Source organism: Nycticebus coucang, chromosome 8, assembly GCF_027406575.1.
Source record: "Nycticebus coucang isolate mNycCou1 chromosome 8, mNycCou1.pri, whole genome shotgun sequence".
NCBI classification, from domain to species: domain Eukaryota; kingdom Metazoa; phylum Chordata; class Mammalia; order Primates; family Lorisidae; genus Nycticebus; species Nycticebus coucang.
Window position 1 is genome coordinate 94,818,955 of NC_069787.1, and position 17,697 is coordinate 94,836,651.

At 42.4% G+C, this 17,697-nt stretch overlaps 1 protein-coding gene across 1 annotated transcript in view; it reads right to left on the bottom strand.

Moving 5' to 3' along the window:
- The window catches only part of IP6K1 (inositol hexakisphosphate kinase 1), an 82,719-nt gene that overhangs the window by 32,070 nt on the left and 32,952 nt on the right, over positions 1-17,697 (bottom strand). Inside the window, exon 2 of the mRNA XM_053599881.1 lies at positions 2,748-3,098. Coding sequence (XP_053455856.1) covers positions 2,748-2,970 — 223 coding nt within the window. The 5' untranslated portion in view covers positions 2,971-3,098. The remainder of the gene's footprint in view (positions 1-2,747; positions 3,099-17,697) is intronic.

The window sequence follows — 17,697 nt, forward strand, 5'->3', positions numbered from 1 at the left end:
AGCCAAAAGATGGAAATAACCCAAGGGTCCATCAAGAGATAACACAAAAACAAATGTGGTATATACTTACAATGGAATATTATTTGGCCATAAAAAAGAATGGAGTTCTGGCTGGGCATAGTGGCTCATGCAGTAATTCTAGTACTCTGAGAGGCCAAGGTGAGAGGACTACTTGAGCTTAGGAGTTCAAGACTAGCTTGAGCAAGACTGAGTCTCCATTTCTACTAAAAATAGAAAAATTAGCCAGGCATGGTGGTATAGGCCTATAGTCCCAGCTACTAGGGAGGCTGAGATAGGAGTAACCTTGAGCTCAAACACTGAAGGTTTCAGTGAGCTATTGATGATGCAACTGTATTGTAGCTCAGATAACTGAGACTCTGTTTCAAGAAAAATAAGCATTATAGAATACAATAAAAAATTAAATTTAAAAAATTAAAAATAACAAAATAAATCAGGTCAGGAGTTTAAGACCAGCCTGGGTAATATAGCAAGACCTCATTTCTATTACCTTAATTTAAAAAACATATATCTTTTTTTTTTTTTTTTGAGACAGTGTCTCACTGTGTCACCCTTGGTAGAGTGCCGCGGTAGCACAGTTCACAGCAACCTCAAACTCTTGGGCTAAAGCGTACTTTTGCTTCAGCCTTCCAAGTAGCTGGGACTACAGGCGGCCGCCACAACACCCAGCTATTTTTTGTTACAGTTGTCATTGTTATTTTAGCTGGCCTGGGCTGGGTTCAAACATGCCAATGTGGTGTATGTGGCTGGAGCCGTAACCACTGTGCAACAGGCGCTGAGCCAACAACAACAACAAAAAAATTTTTTTAAGTATATAGGATAGGGCTGCGCCTGTGGCTCAGTGGGCAGGGCGCTGGCCCCATATACGGAGGGTGGCAGGTTCAAACCCGGCCCCGGCCAAACTGCAAAAAAAAAAATAACCAGGCGTTGTGGCGGGCGCTTGTAGTCCCAGCTACTTGGGAGGCTGAGACAAGGGAATCGTCTAAGCCCAGGAGTTAGAGGTTGCTGTGAGCTATGTGACACCATGGCACTCTACCGTGGGCGATAAAGTGAAACTCCGTCTCTACAAAAAAAAAAAAAAAAAAAGAAAGAAAAAGGAAATAAGATAGGCAGTGTGCAATGGCTTATGCCTGTTATCCTAGCACTCTGGGAGGCTAAGGTGGGTGGATTGCTGAAGCTTAGGAGTTGGAGACTAGCCTGAACATGACCCCATCTGTTCGGGGGTGGGGGAAGCTAGGCACAGTGGCTCATGCTATAATCCTAGCATTCTGGGAAGCAGAGGCAGGTGGATTGCCTGTGCTCAGGAGTTCCAGACCAGCCCAAGTAACAGTGAGACCTTCTCTACTAAAAATAGAAAAATTAACCAGGAGTGGTGGCACACACCTATAATCCCAGCTACTTGGGAGGCTGAAGCAAGAGAATTGCTTGAGCCCAAAAGGTTGCTACAAGCTATAACACCACAGCACTCTACCAAGGGTAACAAAGTGAGACACTGTCTCAAAACAAAAACAAGAATAATAATAATAAAATAGGACAAAGTGAGTTGATTCCAATTGAATATTCACGGGGTTCTTTTCTTTCTTTTTTTGAGACAGAGTCTCAAGGTGCCGTGACGTCACAGCTCATAGCAACCTCAAATTCTTGGGCTCAAGCAATTCTCTTGCCTCAGCCTTCCAAATAGCTAGGACTACAGGTGCCTGCCACAAGGCCTGGCTATTTTTCTGTTGCAGTTGTCATTGTTGTCTTAGATGGCCGGGGCCTGGTTCAAACCTGTCAGCCTGTGTGTGACAGGCACCCTACCCACTGAGCTAAGGGGACCACCCCATGGGGTTCTTTGCTATAAAGTTAATTTGTATCTTAAAACAAATTATTTTTTCCTTCAAATGTTAGGGCTTCCAGGCCGTAGAAATTCTCTGAATTTTTCTTTTTTTTTTTTTTAGAGGCAAAGTCTCACTTTTATCGCCCTCAGTAGAGTGCTGTGCTGTCACAGCTCACAGCAACCTCCAGCTCTTGGGCTTAGGTGATTCTCTTGCCTCAGCCTCCCATTTGCTGGGACTATAGGCGCCCGCCATAATGCTTGGCTATTTTTTGTTGCAGTTTGGCCAGGGCTGGGTTTGAACCTGTCACCCTCAGCATATGGGGCCAGCGCCCTACTCACTGAGCCACGGGCACTACCCTTTTCTTTAAAAAAAAAAAAAAATTTTGGCTGGATCTGAGTTTGAACCTGCCACCTCCAGTATATGGGGCCGGTGCCCTACTCCTTTGAGCGACAGGCGCCACCCAATTTCTCTGAATTTTTTCTACCATCAATTCATCTTTCAGCACATATAGATACAGGTTCCACAGAGCCTCCTTACCAGTTATCAAACTGCCTTAACCTGGACAATCTGTCCTCCTCTGGGGCCAAAGAAGTGCTTCCCTCTTCCCTCCTAGACTACCACAGAAAACAGTGGTAACATGACACTGTTGACAATAACATGCTCTTTTCTACCAATGAGACTTAATTCTGTGAATTCTAGCTTCATTTATCAATGAATTCAATTTTCAAGATCTAAAGACCACACTGATGCTTTCAGCTTCGAATTTTGCTTAATCAAGTGACTTAGCTGCTTTGAGACAACAGAGACCTACAATCGCATCACAAGGCAAACCAAACAAGGAAAACGTAGTCCAGGGTCTATAAATTTAGCCCAAGCCTGCTGCTCTCACTAAACTGGCCAGTGACTGACCTTTGTACTCAGGGGTGAATTCCTTCATTTCAGGAGGAAGGGACTCGTAGAAGCGCTGTTCCCGGGAGATGAGGGGCTTGCACACAGTGTGGTCATCATAGCGCATCATGCTGCTGTGTCCGCCCACTTGGTGGATGAAGGGCTCCAGGAGGACTCCCCTGTCTCCAGCCCGACTTGCGTTCTTGCCATACTGCCCCACTTCCATGGTTTGACAAACACACATTGCGTTGGGGGCCAGTTGCACACTGAGGACAGAGGATGCAGCACATGGGCCACAAAAGGAGAGCTAGGTAGAAGTTCCTGGTGAGCTGAAAGCCAATGGTCTGATCCTGTTCAGCTTATTATTCTGTCCTACAGAAAAGGAGAGAGGAAGAGGAAATCAAAACATCTGGCAAGGCACAATTTCCCTAGAGCTCTGTGAATAAGAACAGAGACTCTATTCCCAGCAATGTGTATCCCAAGCATATAAAACACTGCCTAGCACATGAGAAACAGTTGGTAAATTTTTGTTGAATGTGTGACTTTGGTTTCCTCTAACCATCATTTGTGCACAGAAGCCCTCATTCTCTTCCTTTCCTAGTTCTCAGATTCTTCTCAGTTCTCTAAAAGACATCAAGAAAGCAACTATTTCAGTTACTTTGTATTCAAAGATGAAGAGATCAGAAAAAAATAGAAAGCAACAAGAATTTGTTCTATTCAGTTTCCTAATGATATCTGGTAGTAGTAAGAGTCTTTTCTTCAAAGGAAGGGGTTGACCAGACAGGAAAAGCCATTCCTTGATGAGTTGTAGAGAAGGTTTTGCTTTTCCCAAAAGAACTCAGGTTTCAGATTTCTTCTACTTTAAATATACATGGCTGTCAGTTTATAAGTATGTCTAACACCTTTCCCTCTGACTCTATACCAACCAATGGGATAAGGAAAAGCTCTGTAATCAAACACTTCCCAATTTCCTCTAAAGAAAGTTAAAGTCATTGGTAACTTCCTTAATACTGAGTACATTTTAATATTAGGACTCAAACAGGCGAGACTATATCTGAAAGATTAAAATGAAAAAAGAAATATTTGTGGAACAGGAATATGGTCCTATCTGCAAAAACCTTCTTTTTTTTTCACTGACCATCATAATTATAGACAAAACGGGGCTATATAAGAACACTCCTGAAAACCTGTAAAATCTTCTTAACCCAAAGGCACCCAGGAAGCTATGTTCTATCTCACTGCTGTCACCAAAATATTCTCTACTCCCATTCCCCTAGATCAGCGGTTCTCAACCTATGGGTCACGACCCACAGGAACTGTATTAAAGGGCCACGGCATTATGGAGAATCACTGCCCTAGATTATACTATTTAATCCACACACTCTTTTGCCTAGTTATCCAATTTAGTCTTCCTTCAATCGACTTCCTGACTCAGGGAGTTTTCTCAGACTCCATTCTCTCCACACTTGAATACAGTGTACACTTCTATGGTTCCTAAGGTGCCTGATGCCACCTCTATCACAGCAATATGCCACTGTACTGTCATCAACATACTTATTTACTTTTCTGTCATTACCACCAAACCATAAACTCTTATCTCCATAACCAGGGTCCAAAGCAGTTCCTGGCACATAGTTAAGTGTTCCCTCCCCCAAAAAAGACTTGTTGTAATGAATTAAACAATCCTAGGCAGAGCACCGTGAGTAAGAGCAAAACATGAAATAAATGGCAAAGAATCAACACTTAGGGCAAAAAATGGGTAAGCAATGGCAGAGGGCCTTTTCTCCAGGGGAGGACAGGTCAGGGTCTCTGGAGGTACTCACTATAGCAGGGAACTCTAGTCAGTTATTATTGATTAATTGCTACCTTGCCCCAGACAGACTAAAAGAAGCTTATCTCAGCTCAGCGCCCATAGCTCAGTGGTTAGGGCGCCAGTCACATACACCAGAGCAGGTGGGTTCAAACCTGACCCGGGCCTGCTAAACAATAACAAAAACAACAAAAAATAGCTGGGCGTCATGGTAGGCTCCTGTAGTCCCAGCTACTTGGGAGGCTGAGGCAAAAGAATCACTTAAGCCCAAGAGTTTGAGGTTGCTATGAGCTGTGACACCACAGCACTCTATGGAGGGTGACACAGGGAGACTCTGTCTCAAAAAATAAAAAAGCTTATCTCTGGCCCCACTTGTCTTTGGGATTGCCTTTGACTAGGGATATAAGAAGAATGCTAACTTTTCTAGACTGGGTTATCAGGTAGCTGGGAAAAGAGAGGAGTCAGCAGTGCCAGATGTCTTGGGTAGGAGGAAGGTCAAGGCTATGGCCATTCTCTGAGAGATCCATTGAAACTTCTGCAGCTTGCACAGGACAGAAGGACAAATATAAAATCTTCAGTAATAGCTAGACTTCTGATATTTCTACAGGATGTCTATGTAAAGTCATGGTATTGTTTTTATGTTTGAAATATTTTCCTAGAATTAAACAGGTAGAATATACCACATTTCTTTGTTTTGGTATTTCTTTTATAATAAATCTAGAACTGAAAAGGTAAAAAAGTGTTGGCTCAGCACCCGCAGTTCAGTTGTTTGGACACTGGCCACATACACTGAGGCAGGCAGAACCCGGCCTGAGCCTGCTAAACAATGACAACTGCAACACAAAAATAGCTGGGCATTGTGATGGGTACCTCCCAGCTACTTGGGAGGCTGAGGCAAGAGAATCGCTTAAGCCCAAGAGTGTGAGGTTGCTGTGAGATATGACGCCATAGCACTCTACTGAGGGTGACACAATAAGACTGTCTCAAAAAAAAAAAAAAAAAAAAAAGAAAAGAAAAGAAGAAAAAGTGCCCAGAACCCTCTCAATCCCTGTGAAATCAGATTTACAAGGTGTATAACTTCTCCTTCACCTGTAAAATGAAGATAAGCCCACTCCTGATCCTGTGGGATTTGCAGGTGTACATAAAGGACCCAACACTGGAAGCACTGGAAATAGCCACAGCTCTGATTCTTTTTTATAAACCAGAGGCTACTGTAAAAACCACTGACTGAGACCAGGCACAATGCCTCACACCTGTAATCCTAACAATCTGAGAGGATCACTTGAGCACAGGAGTTCTAGACCAGTGTGAGCTGGAGTGAGTCCCCATCTCTACTAAAAAAAAATAGAAAAGCGAGCTGGGTGTGATAGAGAGAAGCCAGTAGTATCAGCTCCTTGAGAGGTTGAGACAGGAAGATCGCTTGAACTCAGGAGTTTGAGGTTGCTGTAAGCTAGGTTGATGCCATGGCACTTTAGCCTGGGTAACAGAATGAAACTCTGTCTAAAAAAGAAAAAAGAAAAAAAAAAAAAAACACTGAGAGGGCTACAGATAATGATGTTGGCTGCCTGTATCATGGAGCAAGGTCTCTTAAAAAAGACAAAACCAAGGTCTCTTAAAAAAGACAAAGGCACCTGTAGCTTAGTCAACAAGGGTGTGGGCCACTTACACCTAGGGTGGCAGGTTCAAACCAGGCCCGGGTCTGCCAAGCAACAATGACAACTGCAACCAAAAAATAGCCAGGTGTCATGGCAGGCGCCTGTAGTCCCAGCTACTTGGGAGGCTGAGGTGAGGGAATCCCTTAAGCCCAAGAGTTTAAGGGTGCTGTGAGCTGTGATGCCACAACACTCTACCCAGGGCGACAGCTTGGGACTCTGTCTTACAAAAAAGAAAAAGACAGAACCAAACTGAGCAAGACCGAAATCCAGTCTCTACTACAAGCAGAAAAACTGGGTGGTACCTGCAGCTCAGTGGGTAGGGCGCTGGCCACAAGGCTGGCACGTTTGAACCCAGCCCAGGCCAACTAAAACAATGACAACTGCAACAAAAAAATAGCCAAGCATCATGGCAGGCACCTAGGGAGGCTGAAGCAAGAGAACCGCTTAGGCCCAAGAGTTTGAGGTTGCTGTGAGCTGTGACGCCACACAATACCCAGGGCAACAGCTTAAGATTGTCTCAAAAAAAATAATAATAATAAATAAAAATAAATAAAAACAGAAAAACTAGCCAGGCATAATGGTACATGGCTGTAGTCCCATGGCACTCTACCAAAGGGAACAGAGACTGTCTCAAAATAAAAAGTTTCTCTTGTTGCTGAAATTCATGTATCAATTTTTCCTTTTTCAAAGCAAGAGCTGCTGGTGAAGTGAAATGACTATTACATTTTATTATGGTTTGTAAATTAATAAAAGGGATATTTAATTCTGTAAAAAAATTAAAATGGATAAACTGCAGTATATTCACACATGGAATACTATGTAGAAATTAAAAAGTACTGCCACACAAGACGTTAACAAATTAATCTCCAGCTACTCGGGAGGCTGAGGCAAGAGAATCACTTAAGCCCAGGAGTTGGAGGTTGCTGTGAGCTGTGTGAGGCCACGGCACTCTACCAAGGGCTATGAAGTGAGACCCTGTCTCTACAAAAAAAAAAAAAAAAAAATTAATCTCATAGACATGATTTTTCAAGAAAGAATCTAGGACACCAAAGAAGCTATTTTCACAAAAATTAAGTGTTAGGTCTGGATATAGTAGCTCATACCTATCATCTTAGCACTTTGGGGGCTGAGGCAGGAGGAATGCTTGAGTTCAGGAGTTTGAGACCAGCCTGAGCAACAGGAAGACCTTGAGTTCAGGAGCTCAAGAGCAGCCTGAGCAACAGCAAGACCCTGTCTCTACTAAAAATAGAAAAATTAGCCAGGCATGGTGGTGCATGCCTATAGTCCCAGCTACTAGGGAGGCTGAGGCAAGAGGATTGTTCAAGCCCAAGAGTTTGAGGTTGCTGTGAGCCACAGCACTTCACCCAGGGTGGAAAAAAAAAAAAGTGTTATTTATATGAAATTCAAGATGACGGAGACAACAAGAAGTTACTCTCAGAAAATACTGAGTAAGAAAGGACATAGTGCAGGTGACATGGTGAATACTATAACCACTGAGCTGTGTACTTGGATTTATGTAGGTTTCTATAAGTTAGGCTCAATAACAAGGAAAAAATAGTGTTGCTCTAAATTGGCCAAAAAACAATTAGAAAATGAAGACCATTTAAATACTGTATATCGGGCGGTGCCTGTGGCTCAGTGGATGGGGCACCAGCCCCATAGACCGAGGTTGGTGGGTTGGAACCTGGCCCCTGCCAAACTGCAACAAAAAATAGCTGGGTGTTATAGTGGGTGCCTGTAGTCCCAACTCCTTGGGAGGCTAAGGTAAGAGAATCACCTAAGCCCAGGAGTTGGAGATTGCTGTGAGCTGCGTGTTACCATGGCACTCTACCAAGGGTGATAAAGTGAGGCTATGTCTCTACAAAAAAAAAATGGCCGGGCCTTGTGACGGGTGCCTGTAGTCCCAGCTACTCAAGAGACTGAGGCAAGAGAATCGCCTAAGCCCAGGAGTTGGAGGTTGCCATGAGCTGTTTGACACCACCACACTCTACCGACCGAGGGCAATAACGTGAGACTCTGTCTCTAAAAAAAAAAAAAAAAAAAAAGAATAAATACTGTATATCCCAATCACAATAGCAACCAAACCTATAAAATACCTAAACATTTTTAAAAGTTATGCAGTCCTGGGTGAAGGGTTCAACTACAACCTTGACTTTACCTAACAAATGCAAACAATATAACCTAATTGTATGCACCCTTATATTGATGTGAAATTTAAAAAATAAATAAATAATAGCTCTAGAGAAAGAAAACAAAAAAGTTATGCCAGACCAATAATAAAACTTTAATGAAGGATCTAAAAGATGGATTAGCCAGTTGTGCTGGCTCACCTGTAATCCTAGTACCTTGGTAAGCTGAGGCAGGTGGAATGCTTGAGCTCAGGAGTTTGAGATCACTCTGAGCAGGAGCAAGACCCTGTCTCTAAAAAATAAATAAATTGATAAATACATAAATAAAATAAAATAAATAAAAGAAGACATATTATGTGAGGGGATACTCAATATTGAAACACGATACAATTACAGTCAAATCCTAAAAAGGGCCAGGCACAGTAGCTCAGGCCTATAATCCCAGGATGTTGGGAGACAAAAGTGGGAGGATCTCTTCAGGCCAGGAGTTTCAGATCAGCCTGGACAACCTAGTGAAAACTTGTCCTGACAAAAAAATTTTGTTTTTGTTCTTGATATATACATTTTTTTATTTTGACAAAAAAAATTTTTTTTTAATTTTTCTTTTTTTTTCTTTGTAGAGACAGAGTCTCACTTTACCACCCTCAGTAGAGTACCATTATGTCACAGGACCCACAGCAACCTCCAGCTCTTGGGCTTCCGTGATTCTCCTGCCTCAGCCTCCCGAGTAGCTGGGACTACAGGCGCCCGCCACAACGCCCAGCTATTTTTTGGTTGCAGTTCAGCCAGGGCTGGGTTTGAACCCGCCACCCTCGATGTATGCGGCCAGCGCCCCACTCACTGAGCCACAGGCGCCACCCTTGACAAAAATTCTTAAAACTGGCTGGGTATGGTGGCACACATGTACTCACAGTTTCTCAGGAGGCTAAGGGAGAAGGATTGCTTGGGCCCACAAATTTGAGGTTACAATGAACTATGATCGCACTACTATTCTCCTGCTTGAGAGACAAAGTGAGATCCTGACTCTCAAAAAAATAAACAAGACAGGGTGGCGCCTGTGGCTTAGTGAGTAGGGCGCCGGCCCCATATGCCTAACAGCAGCACTGTTCTAAAAGAAAAAAAATGCAAAGAAACTGACACACACTGACAAGAGAGTGGAGTAGACTGAGGTGGTATTTAAATCAACTGGGAAAAGATGATCCTATGTCAAAAATAGAGCTTGAATAGCAGGATATGTACATAGATAAAACTACATCACTAACTCCAACAGTACTCCAAAATAAATTTTCATTTATAATATATCCAAATATAATAAATATATTCGAGATCTAAATGTGCAAAATAAAACTATAAGGTAATTAGAATAAAATTGAGAGGTGCCATAGCTCAGTGATTAGGGCGCCACATGCTTCGGGGCTGGTGCGTTCGAACCCAGCCCAGGCCTGCTAAACAAATAAGCCAAAAAAAAAAAAAGAATAAAATTGAACTCTCCTTTGACAAAAGATTAAATTCCAAGATGTAAAAACACCCAAACCATAATGGAAAGCACTGACAAATTAGGCCATATTAAAATGATTTAAATATTTAACAGCTTTCATGCACTAAAATTTATTTACACACTACAAAATTTACTAAGTGTATAATGCAATGACTTTCAGTAATTTTTTTTTTTTTTTTTGGTTTTTTTGGCCGGGGCTGGGTTTGAACCCGCCACCTCCGGCATATGGGACCGGCGCCCTACTCCGCCCTATAATTTTTTTTTTTTTTTTAAAAACAGAGTTTCACTCTGTTTCTCAGGCTGGAATGCCATGGCCTCAGCCTAGGTCACAGCAAACTCAACCTCCTGGGTTCAAGCAATCCTCCTGCCTCAGCCTCCCACCCACGCAGCTCAGACTATAGATAACTACCACAACGTCTAGCTAATTTTTGACTTTTTTTTTTTTTTTTTTGAGACAGAGTCTCAAGCTGTCGCCCTGCGTAGAATGCCATGGTGCCATAGCTCATAGCAGCCTCCAACTCTTGGGCTCAAGCGATCCTCTCGTCTCAGTTTTTCTGTTTTTAGTAGAGACAGGGTCTCGCTTTTGCTCAGGCTGATCTCTAATTCCTGAGCTCAAGCAATCCACCTGCCTTGGCCTCCCAGAATGCTAGGATTACAGGCATGAGCCATTGCACCCAGCCTAATTTTTGATATTTTTAGTAAAGATAGGGTCTCCCTCTTGCTCAGGTATGTCCTGAACTCCTGAACTCAAGAGATCTTCCTGTCTCAGCCTTTCATAGTGCTAGGATTATAGGCATGAGCCACCACACACAGCTACAGCACTGTTGCAAGAGAAAAATGGGAAACCACGTAATGTACTTCAAAGGCAGAATGGATAAATGGTTATATACATAAACTGTAGAGTACTGAATGAGCTACATATGCCAAAATGAAAAAACTTTAAAACAAAATTGGTAAAAGCAAGTTAAGAAATGAGATCACAGCTCAGTGGTTAAGGTGCCAGCCAAATACATAGGAACTGACAGGTTTGAGCCCAGCCTGGGCCTGCCATACGATAATGACAACTACAACCAAAAAACAAAAAAAATAGCCAGGCATTGTGGCGAGCACTATTTGGGAAGCTGAGGCAAGAGAATCACTTGAGCCCAAGAGTTTGGGGTTGCCGTGAGCTAGGACACCATGGCACGCTACTGAGGGCGACATAGTGAGACTCTGTCTTGGAAAAAAAAAAAGAAAAGAAATGATAGCACTAGTATGATGTCATTACTGTAATTTTTTAATCCATACAACAGTACTACATTGTATGTGAATATGAATTTATGAACACATATACTAACAAGAACAATGAAATGAAATGGAATGGAAGGGTATGCACCAATTTTAGAGGAGAGAAAAGGAAAGGGTTGGTCTCTAGGAGAAAAAAATAATTTCAGCTTTATCTACAATATTTTTCTAAAAGTTTGAAGCAGGCCAGCAAGATGGCTCACAACCATAATTTTAGTATTCTGGGAGGGCTCGGTGATTGCTAAAGATCAAGAGTTCAAGACTAGCCTAAGCAAAAAGGACTCCCAACTCCACTAAAAATAGAAAAATTAGCTAGACATACTAGAGTGCACCTATGGCCCCCAGCTACTCAGGAGGCTGAAGCAGGAGGATCCCTTGAGCTCAGGAGGTTGAGTTTGCAGTGAGCTGTGATGACACCACTTACTCTAGCCTGGGAAACATAGTGAGACTCTGCCTCAGAGAAGAAAAACAGAAAGTCTGTAGCAAATATGGCAAAATGTTAACATTTTAAAATCTGTGTCAAGTACAATAGTATTTTTTCTTTGTACTTAGATTTCATAAAAAACAAAATGTCTATTATGCTTAAAAAACAAACTTGTGTCATACAGTAAATGATAGGGGAAAGAACACACTATCAATAGTTCTAAGATTGGGTATGAATACCATCATAGCCCTGTGGGAAAAAAATTTAAGAACTCCTTTATCTTTTTTCTTCATTTGGCCTTCAAGCACCACACTCTCCTCAATCTTTTTTTACTGGTTCTTCTTCTTAATCTCTTAATGTTGGAAGCCGTGGGACTGTCTTTGCTCTTTTCTTTCTTTTCTTTTTTTTTTTTTTAGAGGCAGACTCTTCCTCTGTTGCCCAGACTAGAATGCCCTAGCCTCTGTCTAGCTTATAGCAATCTCTCAAAGTCCTGGACTCAAGCAACCCTCCTGCCTCAGCCTCCTCAGTAGCTGGAACTACAGGTGTGAGCCACCATGCCTGGCTAATTTTTCTGCTTTTAGTAGAGATGGGGTTCTGACTTTACTCACGTTGATCTCAAACTCCTGGTCTCAAATGAACCTCCCGAGCTCAAGCAATCCTCCTGCCTCAGTTTCCCAGAGTGCTAAGATTACAGGCATAAGTCACCACGCCTGGCCTTTGGTCCTCTTTGTTGAACACCAGATTCACATATCTACCAGCTTATTAAGTCTAGGAAGTCTAAATTTAACACAGCCAAAACAAATCCATTCTTCTCCCAAAAAAATCCCCCTCTACACAGTGTCCCCTACTCCATTTTTACAACCACACTCACCAAAAATCTGGTAATCACTCTTGATTCCTTTCTTTCTCTCAAACCCCACACCATGTAATCCTACAGACTCCATCTTCAGAACATATCCAGAATCCAAGCACTTCTCACAACCTCCAATGCCACTGTCATGGTGTGATCCCCAACAGCTCTAACTTCCTAACTGGCCTCCCTACTTCTCACACAGCCTTCCAGTCTGTTCTCAATAGAGCAGCCACAGTGATTCTGTTAAAATGAGAGTCAGAGCATGACTTGGCTCCTGCAATGTGAGCAAAAACTCCTGCAATTGGCTCCTGTCTTCCATGTCCTCTGGGGGCGTGGCCACCGTGGCATTTAGCAAGGAGAATGGCACCACAGCAATACTTTGGAGGCCAGTAAGGAGGAGGCCACTGGCAAGAAGCAGCACCTTGGCTTCCTGGCCACCACCTGGCTCACCTTCTACAACATTGCCATGACCGTGGGCCAGTTGGTTCCAGCTATTGCCATGTTACGAAAATTTTTATATGGAAAAGGAACACAAAGAGGTTTATATAAAAGTATTCAGAAGACAACTTAAATTTTTCCAGATATTTGCCTTGAGATATAATTGTTTTTTTCTTCTTTTTTTGAGACAGAGCCTTAAGCTGTCATCCCAGGTAGAGTGCCGTGGCATCACAGCTCACAACAACCTCCAACTCCTGGGTTCAAGCAATTCTCTTGCCTCCACCTCCCAAGTAGCTGGGACTAAAGGTGACCTTCACAACGCCCGGTTATTATTATTATTATTATTATTTTTATTTATTTTATTTTATTTTTGGTTGCAGCAGTCATTGTTGTTTGGCAGGCCCAGGCTGGATTTAAACCTGCGAACTTAGGTGTATGTGGCTGGCGCCTTAGCCACTTGAGCCACAGGCGCCGAGCCGAGATATAATTTTTTTTTTTTTTTTTTTGGCTGGGGCTGGGTTTGAACCCAGTACCTCTGGCATATGGAGCCGGCGCCCTACTCTGTTGAGCCACAGGTGCCACCCGATATAATTTTTTTTATCAGTTTGTATCCTGTCAGTATTGCTGGTTACCTCTCACAATATATGCTGCCTTTCCACATATAAGAAAACCAGAATGTATTCACTAAGACTTCCCAACACAGTGTCCAATTACTATTATTTTCTTCCTAACCACAGCCTTATATATACCACTGTTTGCACAACTCTACTATCATGTTACATCCAAGAAGAAAGGTGCTTCATGGAAAAGTGATTTTAGAAAAGGATTAAATGATCGTTACAAATAGAGTGCTTCTTCCAGAATAACCAGGATTATTCTGTGTAAGTTTTAATATCAAGAATAAAGAATTTGGCTCAACACCTGCAGCTCAGTGGCTAGAGCGCCAGCCACATACACCAGAACTGGCAGGTTTGAATTCAGCCCAGGCCTGCCAAACAACAATGACAATGACAACCAAAAAAATAGCCGGGCATTGTGGCAGGCGCCTATAGTCCCAGCTACTTAGGAAGCTGAGGAAAGAGAATTTCTTAAGCCCAAGAGCTTAAGGTTGGTATGAGCTGTGACGCCAGGACACTTTACTGAGGGCAACATAGTGGACTGTGTCAAAAAGGAAAAAAAAAAAGAACTTCATGGAAAAAAAAAAAAAATCCCACAATGGCTCCCATCTCAGAATAAAAACCCAACTCCTTACTATAGCCTACAAAAGTCCATGAGATCTATAATCAACCTCACAGCTATTATCTTTCTGACCTCGTATCTTACCCCTCACCCCTTTATTATCCCACTCCAGGTATATTGACTTCCACACCATTCCTCAAACACACCAGGAATATTCCCATGTTAGGGTCTTTACATTAGTACCAGGGGTATCCAACCTAAGGCCCAAGGGCTGCATGCTGATTATTCGAGGACTATTTTGCTTTCCTGTGGTGTTGGATACTGCATAAAGTATACATGGATCTTTTCTTTTGCTCATCAGCTTTCATTAGTGTTTGTATATTTAATGTGTGGCCCAAGACAATTCTTAAGTCTTCCATTGTACAGAAGAAAAAAAACAGGCTGGACACCCCTGCACCATTACCTCTGCCTAAAACATTCTTCCTCAGATATACACATGACTAACTCCCTCACTTCCTTTAAAAGGCTTTGATCAAATAAATGTCTTTTTGGGGGGTGGGAGGTTGTGACAGAGTCTCACTATGTCACCCTGGGTAGAGTACTGTGGCATCACAGCTCACAGCAACCTCCAACTCTTGGACTTAAGCAATTCTCTTGCCTCAGCCTCCCAAGTAGCTGGGATTGCAGGCAACCACTATCGGCGCCCACTGTAGGTGCCTGCCACAACGCCTGGCTATTTTTTGGCTGCAGTCATCATTGTTGTTTAGCAGGCCCAGGCTGGATTCAAACCCGCCAGCCTCGGTGTATGTGGCTGGCACGCTAACCACTGAGCTACAGGTGCTAAGCCAAAGAAAGGTCTTTCTTTTCTTTCTTTTTCTTTTTTTTTTTTTTTTGAGGCAGAGTCTTACTTTGCTGCCCTTGGTAGAGTGCAGTGGTGTCACAGCTCACAGCAACCTCAAACTCTTGGGCTTACATGATACTCTTGCCTCATCCTCCCAAGTAGCTGGACTACAGGCACCTGCCACAACGCCTGGCTATTTTTGGTTGTAGTTGTCATTGTTGTTTGGCAGACCCTGGGCTGGATTTGAACCTGCCAGCTCTGGTGTGTGTGGCTAGCGTCCCAGCAACTGAGCTACAGGCACCAAGCCAAATGTCTCTTTTTCAATGAGGTATGCCCTAATCTCCCTAATTCAATTTGCAAATTCTCCTGTACTCCATGCCCCATTAATCTGCTCTACTTTTGTTTTCATGGCACTTATCCCCCCTGACATAGTTCTTACTTTACGTACTGATATCTGTTGTTTACCATATATTATTATAATGTCAGTTCCATGAAGATATCCTAAGTGCCCAGAGCACTGCCTGGCATGTGGTACTCAACACAATAAATATAGCTGAACAATGAACGTACGTATATGATGAACTTAACAGTTATATATAGTAGCATAACTATATAATATATTGAGAAATGTTTATGAAGGGACAAGTTCTTTATTTAAAAAAAAAAAAATTAGGGCTGTAAACCAAAAAGATTTACGAACTTCTAGAACAAAGAGGTAATATGGCTTTATAAAGAATAAAGTATGTTGGTCCAGTACAGTGGTGGCTCATGACTATAACACTGTACATTGCCTAAGTTTAAGAGTTTGAGACAGCCTCAGCAAGAGCAAGACCTGTCTCTACTAAAAATTAGAAAAACTAGTCAGGCATTATGGCAGGTGCCTATATCTCAGCTAATCAGGACGCTGAGGCAAGAGGATCACTTAATTAAGCCCAAAAGTTTGAAGTTGCTGTAAGCTATGACACCATGGCACTTCTACCCAGGAAAACAGAGTAAGTTTCCAAAAAAAAATAAGAAAGAAAGAAAGAAAAAGAAAAAGAAAGTATGTTAGCCTCATGATAGTATTCCAAATCAGCATCACATTAACAAAATCCCAAAACTGCAGGTGTTGGCGTGGATGTGGAGAAAAGGGAACACTTCTGCACTGCTGGTGGGAGTGCAAGCTAATACGTCCCTTTTGGAAAGAAGTATGGAGAATACTCAGGGATCTAAAAGTAGACCTGCCATTTGATCCTGTAATTCCTCTACTAGGTGTATATCCAAAAGACCAAAAATCACTTTATAACAAAGATAATTGCACCAGATTGTTCACTGCAGCTCAATTCATAATAGCCAAGTCATGGAAGAAGTCCAAGAGCTCATCGACCCATGAATGGATTAATAAATTCTGGTATATGGATACCATGGAATATTATGCAGCCTTAAAAAAGATGGAGACTTTACCTCTTTTACATTTATAGGATATCTTCATGAAACTGATAATAAATGGTAAACAACAGATATCAGTACGTAAAGTAAGAAATATGTCAGGGGGGATAAGTGCCATGAAAACAAAAGTAGAGCAGATTAACGGGGCATGGAGTACAGGAGAGTTTGCAAATTGAATTAGAGAGATTAGGGCATACCTCATTGAAAAAGAGACATTTGGCTTGGTGCCTGTAGCTCAGTGGCTGGGGCGTCAGCCACATACACACATACACTTTTACATTTATATACTCTTCACAGGTATATTAACATATCCTACTTAGTAAAGTATCTCAAGAATGGAAGACAAAATGTCCAATGTACTCAGTATTACTATGAAACCAATTTACAATCACTCACACTTTTTTTTTTTTGGAGACATAGTCTCAACCGTGTCGCCCTCAGTAGAGTGTTGTGGCATCACAACTCACAGCAACCTCTAACTCTTGGGCTTAAGCGATTCTCTTGCCTCAGCCTCCCAAGTAGCTCGGACTACAGGTGCCTGCCACAACACCCAGCTATTTTTTGGTTGCAGTTGTCATCGTTGTTTAGCAGGCCCAGGCCAGGTTTGAACCCTCCACCTTTGCTGCATGTGGCCAGCACCCTAGTCACTGAGCTTTGGGCAATGAGCCAATCACTCACACTTTCATATGAAGAATAGATCACAACTATGGCCCAGGATGAAGGATGGAGGAGGGGGGAATGGGAGGGGATGGGGGAGGTCAGATCGAAGGAAGGTGAATAGTGGGATCACACCTATGGTGCATAATGAAAGGGTACACATCGGATGTATTAAATATGAAGCATAAATGTCTTAACACAATAATTAAGTAAACGAGATGAGGTATATATTAATCAGTGTGATGTAAGTGTTCCTAATTCTATATAAAATCAGCACACTGGGGTGGCACCTGTGGCTCAGTCAGTAAGGCGCCGGCCCCATATACAGAGGGTGGCGGGTTCAAACCTGGCCCCGGCTGAACTCAACAAAAAAGTAGCCAGGTGTTGTGGCGGGCGCCTGTAGTCCCAGCTACTCGGGAGGCTGAGGCAAGAGAATCGCTTAAGCCCAGGAGTTGGAGGTTGCTGTGAGCCGTGTGATGCCATGGCACTCTACCAAGGGCCATAAAGTGAAACTGTCTCTACAAAAAAAAAAAAAAAAATCAGCACACTGTACCCCATAAATGCATTAATGTATACATAATCTATGTGTTTATGGTTTAATTACGAAATTCCAAATCAGCAAAGAGAACACAAAATTCTCTTTTTGATTCTAAAAAAGATTTGATACATGAAAGAAAAACAGGTTTAAATATACCTAAATAAGAATAGCAAAAACAGCAAAAATCTAATTAAAATGGAAGGAAACCGAAGATAGCCTATAAGGAAAAGGGTTACT